The sequence below is a fragment of the Malus sylvestris genome, chromosome 4, assembly GCF_916048215.2.
Source record: "Malus sylvestris chromosome 4, drMalSylv7.2, whole genome shotgun sequence".
In the NCBI taxonomy this organism is placed as follows: domain Eukaryota; kingdom Viridiplantae; phylum Streptophyta; class Magnoliopsida; order Rosales; family Rosaceae; genus Malus; species Malus sylvestris.
Window position 1 is genome coordinate 20,682,506 of NC_062263.1, and position 8,221 is coordinate 20,690,726.

The window sequence follows — 8,221 nt, forward strand, 5'->3', positions numbered from 1 at the left end:
CTATTGAACATGACAAACTTTCTCTCCTGTGCATCACGCACATTCGCATATAATAAGCATCAGTTGACTTCATCTAATCTCAACCATTCGTTTTCATTAAAAAAATGGAAGGCTGAGATTTGATGAAGTAAGCTGATGCTCATTCCATGCACATGTGGGTAATGCGCAAGAGAGAAAGTTTGTTAAACTAAATAGTTGGTGAATTGTGATTTGAATATTTGGTTCAGATTAACAATATGAGAACATAAAGTTATATTTTTATTATAATTAACATGGGATTACAATGGGACAAGGAAAATGAGATTTTTTACGATGAGGGAAATGGGATGGTAAAATCCCAAAAAACATGATTTCTTTCCTCATGAAAACTTAATTAGTCATCTTGGGCACAAATCTAAGCCGTGACTGATGTCTCCACAGCAACCTTCCCAGAGTAACCAACTTCAGATTTCCTATCAGCCTCCCAAAGCTCTGGTATTGCTTCTCTGAGGTTGTGAATGCTTTCCAAAGCAAAATCTGCACCTTTTACTCTCTGAGATGTGCCAACCTGTAACATTAAATAGTGACAAAAGATTGCATCAGCTTGTAACCAAAATCGACAAACTGTACTGCTGTACACGTCAATAATGATTGATTTCTTTCGGAGTTTTCACGAGATCCGTTGAATGAGTTGGTATGATATTATTTTTGGTATAAAGTTATCAATTGCTTACCAGTACAGTTTGAAGTCCCACTCTTTTGCCAGCTTGTATGTTGCGGACACTATCTTCAAAGAACAACTGAAAGAGCCAAAAATACCAACCAAAGATTAGCATAAGTGAATAGTATCTAAAGAACCTGCAGATATTCAAATTTTGAGATGAGAATATAAATATTTCTTACTGTTCTTTGAGGGTTGATGTTGGCTATCTTGAGAGCCCGTTCGATGGCGTCTTCAGATGGTTTGCAGACGATTGGAGTTTTGGGTAGTTTGGAAGTGGGGTTTGGTGTAGCAAAATGGCCAATGATGTCAAAAATTTGAGAGCTGCTAGTAATGGAGGTAGTGCTGCTTAATCCCACGAATTCGATGTCATCTTCGTCGTCAGAGACAGTGTTTTTGTGAATCGGATTGAGGGTCTCAAAGCAGATAATCCCTTCAAAAATGTCTTCCAATCCAAGCCTGCATAGTGCTTTAGCAGCATGGATCTTGTCTGCATTTGTGAATATCTGTTCGGCGTAGAAAACAGAAATAATTACCATAAAGAAGAAAGATTAAAACTCTTGTCACGTGATGTGAGAGACGGGAATAAATAACCAGTTACACAGTAGATGCTTACAATCTTCCTGTAAGGCAGGTTCAGCAAGAGGCTCCTCAAAACCGGGTCGGGTTTTATGTTGTCATAAGGTAATCTTCCATGGACAAAACTGTGATATTCATCGTAGTCAAAGTCATAGCCAATTGCCTGCAAAGAAGGACCCCAAAGCTTAGAAATAAATTATAATAGTGCCAAAACTATGGGGAAGTATTTAGAAAAGAAAAAAGTACCCTGAGACCAGCCATTGTTGTTCCATAATTCTTGTACAGAAGGTTACCCAACTCAGGGATTATGCTCCTGTCAATGCCAAGCTTTTCAACCATATAATCTGCAGGAAAAAAAGGGAAATTATTAAATACGAAATATGATGATATGAAAAATGCTGAACGACCATGTCGGCAGTTCCAAGGCCTTGCTTAGAATACAAAAGTATTACCTTCTATGTTGATTCTGCATGCTGTGGCAATCCCACTACTATAGGGATACAGTGTATCATCAAGATCTGCAAAAGTTCAACCAATAGTGGTCTAAGATGATTGCTTTACAAGTTAACTCGTATTCGTACACAATTTTCCGAAAGTAAAAGGGCTTACCGAACAAAAGGCAATCGTACTTTGTCCTCTGAGCCTGCATGAATCGATCGTCGAATTCCATTTCGTTCAAGAAACCTTCAGAAAACAGCAAAGGGAAGTGAACAATGAGTTCCATGAAACCTTAAATCCACACAAGTTTATATCAAGTTTCATTTTCGGTCTCAAACTAAACTTTAAAAAAACATATAATTAGTGGCCCCTGTTGACTCAGATTACTACCAAAAGAAGAAAAGGATTTTCAAAGCCATACTACCAAATAGCTTAGCGTGGAATTGGATAAGGGTTTCTTAGTTTCTGAATGGACAATCCACAGCTGCTACTATAATTGAATCAAGAGAGGAGGTGGACCAATGGCTTTATGGGAATTTAAATTTGGATATAAATTTACATTACAACCTAGTAAAAGTTGTGTTTAGTTTATAATTAAGATCCTGCATTAGATCAATGTATAAAGCTAAAAAAGGTAAAATTAAACAAATATAAAGCTAAAAAAGGTAAACTTAAACAAAGTTTGATGTGTGATTATTTCAAGCACTTCCCATAGTGTATCATAACTTTAGGGAACAAGAACAACTCATTCAATAAATTTTAGAACTTAAAACTATTTTTAATTTGGATTAGGAAAAAAATTGTTGGGTTCTTGGGCGAGCCTCAAAGTATGAATTGATTTAGGTTAATGATCAAAATAATGTTCCTTTGGTGTAAATTAAATTTGATCAAGAACCAAAAATTTTGTGCAAAGTGGATGTCATATGAAATGAAATGAACCACTTTGGTCATATAAATGATGTTTGATGGAAATCCAAATTTTCAAAAAATCGGTTGGAAATGTATTTGATCAAAAGATTGAATATGTGACTTACCAGATTAAAATGCCAATACCAAAATGATGAACGAGAGAGAGAGAGAGAGAGAGAGAGAGAGAGTTTCTTTCTTGCAAGAAGAGAACTCTGGGGAGAGAGAGAGAGAGAGAGAGAGAGAGAGAGCAATGCTAAAGGGCACTGAAGAACGAAGGAGTGGGAGGAGGAATGAGGGTAGAAGAGGTGGGTTTAAATAGGCAAAACCGTTGTGTAATTCCCACGAGTTTGTGTATTTTTAAATTTGTTTGAATAGATTATTAATTTTTTTTCATCTCAAATCACGTTCAGTTAAATTAATTTTTAAATGTCTACGACTCAGAAGTAACAAGAAAATGTGAAAGAAAGAAGGCAACAGGAAGAAGGCAAATGCCAACTGGTTCCCAAAGGTTGAAAAGGTTGAACCACATGTTGTATTATGTGGACTCTCTTTGTCCAGAAAATTTCAGTTTTGCCACCATCTCCATCTCACTTTCCTTTCATGGTCAAAATCTACCCTTCTAGTTTATTTACAATATTCCATAAATACCCCTGCATTTGTAAGCAAGTGGTAACTGGTAAGTTGTTTTAAAACAAGGGGATGCCATATATTGGTGCCAAAGGTGGTGAGAAGGAGCATAATTAATCTTTCTATTATCTCTGGTTTAATCTAAACTTTCTAAATTTAGCATTCTAGCTAATAGGTATATATGCTAATATGCTAAGAAACTGCTATTCTAATTCTCATCTTATCTATTCATATGCTTCACTGTCAAAAGTTGTGTAATAAGGATGAGGATCCTGTCCGGATCTTCTTTGGGATTCTCACATTCTTTCCATTTATCGTACATCATGTGGTTAGTTTTCATTATGTACTGTTTGTGTTTAATTTTTAGTAAAAAAGTTTTATAATGATTTATGGTTGCACGATGTACGATAAACGGATGGGATGTGAGGATACCTATGGTCCTCACAAAGAGGATCCGTATGAGATCCAAATCCGTGTAATAACTAATATCTACTACTTGATGGAAAGATACTTGCACTTAGACTTGACAATTTCTTACATGACCCATTGAACCGACAAGAGACGATACGAAAACAACAGGTTTCAGGCCAATCCGTTAATAACGGGTTCTTAACAAGTCTACTCGCAGGTAACCTGTTTCAACTCGTTAAGAAAAATATAAATTTGGTAATTTTTAACTACAAAAAAAATCTTACTACAATAGCCATAAAATTTAAGTGAGATTAAATCCTTACGTGAAAGAGAGTGCTAATGTGGAAAGCTTACTAAAAACATCATCACTCTAGCTCTTAAAGACAATAGATCATCCCAAAGTTTCAATGATGAAAATTCAAGGGTTTTGCTGTAAAAAACAACATGCAAATTTTGAGTCACATTAGCAAGGTTCTGACTTTTGAGAAAAGACTCTACAACATTGAAAAAAAAACTCCCCTTCATTTTGCAGTTTGCATATCCTTGTACGTTTGATATTTTGTAGTAATGTACTAATGTTTTTCATTAGACTCTTATTTTGGGGTATGTAATACTTGAAGAAAAATGTGTTTTTATTGTTTGAAGTAATATTATGTGACAATATGGTATGTAGATACTAAATTAGTATGACATTTTTCATTAGATTATTTATTGAAGTAAAATATATTTTCTTTAACAGGTAACGGATCAGGTTGTATTACTAGTTAATGTTAAAGTGTTGAGTTGGGGGGGGTCATATTACGCATTCATTTTAACAGGTTTGACACGAAACCACTGTTCTAAAAATCCCCGCCTAAGTGCTAGGCAGCTGGCCGCTATGCCGATTAATTCCCATTTGAAAATTAAGAAATGGCGTCTATACCTACCTCGACACCTGCCTAAATTGCCTAGGCACCCGCCTAACCCACCCAAACTCGCCTAAGCACCCGCCTAACCCACCCAAACTCGCCTAGGCAACTATCAGTTAGACAGAAAATAGATAACTTTATTTTTGCATTATATTCTAATACTTTATAATATGTATGTCATTCTATTTTGCAAATTAGGTATCCCAATTCAATTATGTATTTTTTTAAGTAAAACTAGGCACTTATGTATCTGATATATAATAAATTTACTTAAATCCTCCTAGTCTGCTTAGGCCCCCTCTTAGCCACCTAGGTGTTAGGCCTCAACCCACCACCCAACTAGCGTCTATCGTCTTTTAAAACCTTGCACGACACGATCCGTTAAGATATCGGGTATGTCACAAAAATGACATGAACACAGCAACACACGACACAGTCATCATGTTGCACTTACCTATAAGGACCTAAGGTGGTCCTCTTTCTCTATCCCAAGCTGCGATTCACAAATTTTTATCATGCACATGTTATAATATGAACTATTCATTTTCATAAGTATCATTTAAAGATCACTTCTGAAAAGAAAATTGTTTTGTCCACCCCAGAAGGTAATTTTAATGTGGCCAGTTACCCCTCTTTTGTAATCAATTTCGCTACAGCACCTGCTATTCTAGCTAATTGTCCATCCTTTCCAAGTGTGATTTCTATGTTATGTATGGCTGTGCCTAAGGGCATATCGGTTAAAGTAAATTCTTCTTTTTAATCAATTAAAACCCCTTCCCAAACTGTACAAGCTTCTTCCAAATCAATCAAACTAAAAATTGTTTAATCATCTATATGTATGACCAAATCAATGGTTTTGCAGCATTTAAGATCTTTATAATGAACCAACCATTTTCTTATACATATGGATGACTACACAATCTCGAATTTAATTGAATTTTTTTTTCAAAGATGCTCTTCAAAAGATGTGTAAAAAAAGGAACAGTTATAATTATGAGATTTATATAATGCAAATTTGTTAATTACAAGTACGGCTAATGATATTAATTACAAAGTACTTGGGTCATCTCCAATGATATTCGTATATTTAGCCCCTATTCCTAAATATGGTAACCAAAAATATAATATTTATAGGAATTGTGCCGGACTATAATTTTCCATCTCCAATAGTGCTAACTCACACATCAACTACTATGTTTTGTTTAGCATGTTCGTCTCCTTAGTGCTATCTTTGAGGCATTGATGGTAAGCCTTGCAAAAAGCTCGATCATCATTTCATGTCCAATTTTGACCCTTTGTAGTGCCATCCATGTTTCAAGCAATGTGGAGTATGACCCTTTGTAGTGCCATCCATGTTTCAAGCAATGTGGAGAATGAAATGAGGGAGAAGAAAAAATAGAAAGAAAATGTTTGAAGGAAAGAGTGATTAAGTAGTGAATGTGAATTTTTTTTATTTTTTGGGTGCAAAGGTGTGAATTTGTTAGATAGTAAGGTTGCTATTTATAGATTTTTATTTGGGAATTTTTTTCTAAATCAAACGGCATATCACCTGTGGCTGCAAGATTTTAAGGTGGGATCATTGTAGCCCATTTTCTCTCCAACGTGAGCACATGCGTGTGCACCATAAACAATGTTGACGTGGGAATCAAGTGGGCTATGTTTGTTTAGCATGTACCTCATTGTCTACCCTATGATCAATTCTTGATATACACATGTCATAATCACACCGGTATTAGCACTCAAAAGCGTTATCCTACAGTTCTTTGTTACAAAATTGTAACCATGAATTTGTAGTTGGAGCACGATGATCTTAAAGTACTAATAACAATTCTTTAGTTAATTAAATTAGATTGTAACAAAAGAAAATTGGGCTTGCTTGATTTATTTGGTACCCAATAATCTATTTGCTTCTGGACACAGGTTGCATGTAGATGAGTTTATCTGATTTGGATCACTGTATGCGGAGCGTACAAATCAAATAATATTGAAACTAATCCTGGGGCTAGAAAGCAATTTCAACGTTTAGAATAAAATTCATGCAAAACAAAGCAAAAGTTGAGCAACAACTCCTTCTTCCCACTTTGGCAGCAACAACTCCGTCTTCTTCCCCCTTTGGCCGATGTGCTGCACTGTACGACGATCATGGGGTCGATCCCAGATCCTGCCAAGTTGACTCTGCCGAGCTTCGATCATGGTCCGTCTCTTTCATTCTCCACCTTCACTCGTCACAGCTTTAATTTTAAGAAAAACTAATAAAAATGGCTTGAAAACTTTGAGTATTAACGAAAATGACAAAATAAAGGATAAAGTGAATAGTACTATGATTAACTTTTTAGTATAAAATTGTATTTTTTTGTTAAAATAAATAGTATCGCGAGCTTTTCATTAAAGTTCTTTTAATTTTACCTAAACAAGCTGGTGTACAAGCTACAGTTATGAGCCTGGACACGTCATTGCATATGATTTCATATTTTCGCTTCTCTTTTTTTCGTAGGAAGAAGGTCAATTTGAACAAGGCAAATCATATATGAAATAGATTAACTTTAGGTCAATAAGAAAACTGATTAGTACATTAAATGGTTTAATTAATTATTATATTTGTGGTTGAAAATGAATCTAAATTTCCAGCATTTGTGGTATGCATAAAATAATGATGGTTAAATTAACGTGTAACGCATCTTCCACGCCCCCAACAAATAGTGAACCTGTCTAATCCTAATTTATTTTTAATATAATGACAGATATTTACGCTAAGTAAGGATTTTAAGTTAAATTAGATAATATGTTACTAGTCATAACAATTTGATATCAAAGTTGCCAACCGCTGAAGTTGAACATAAATTTTTTTATTTGCAAGTGAAAAAATAATAACACTAAATCATAATATAAATGACTCCCGAACCCTAACTTTTAAGTTTAAAGCAAACCATTGCGTCATCTACTTGAGGAACACGCACTAGCTTTGTATATGACACAAATATAAACAATTTGATAACTTGTATGATATGGATCAAATTTTGCCCAAAATATTCAATATCACCTCAATTCAGTGGATTGTGGAAGAGGTGTCTGTATCTTCGATATGTATGAATTATATATCATAATTTTTAGTGCCTAACCTCCATAATTGGGGAATGGTGGGGAACGTCATATCCAAATATCTTTTAAATAATTATAGAGAAGATATAGCCTTACGATCTATCATCATATACATAATTGTATGATTAAGTGTCCAAATTAACCTTTAAATAATACAGGTGTCCCTACAACATAGAAGATATACGCGATCAATTTGGAATAGTTTGCATGCCCTTAGCTAGTTGCCAACGCAAGATATATTGGATTACTTTGTTATCTACCTTGCTTCCATTAAATTGATCGAGATACGTTATTACTAACCTATTATAAGGCTTAGTTCACTCTTTTATCCCCTTAGATCATTTCCAACCCTTAGGGATAAAGCTTAAAAATTTAAGTCATAAAATCTTAAGCCATAATTCAGAAACTGCAATGGTTATTTAGATTATTAAATAATTATTAGAGGAGAGGTTATGGCCTAAGATTATTAAATCATTTTTTTAGCCTAATTTTTTTTCAATAACTTTTTTGGAAGATAAAAATTTATGGAGATTATCTTAATTTATTTTTA

At 34.5% G+C, this 8,221-nt stretch overlaps 1 protein-coding gene across 1 annotated transcript; it reads right to left on the reverse strand.

The window, feature by feature from the left end:
* Positions 1 to 237: 237 nt before the first annotated feature.
* On the reverse strand, positions 238 to 2,926 carry LOC126617598 (suppressor of disruption of TFIIS-like). The gene is made up of 8 exons (XM_050285616.1): positions 2,752 to 2,926; positions 1,889 to 1,963; positions 1,732 to 1,797; positions 1,526 to 1,623; positions 1,317 to 1,442; positions 883 to 1,206; positions 714 to 779; positions 238 to 547 (listed from the first exon to the last, which is right to left on the reverse strand). The coding sequence occupies exons 2-8, from the start codon at positions 1,947 to 1,949 to the stop codon at positions 395 to 397; spliced, it is 894 nt and encodes a 297-aa protein (XP_050141573.1). The 5' UTR covers positions 1,950 to 1,963; positions 2,752 to 2,926; the 3' UTR covers positions 238 to 394.
* Between the last annotated feature and the right edge of the window lie 5,295 nt (positions 2,927 to 8,221).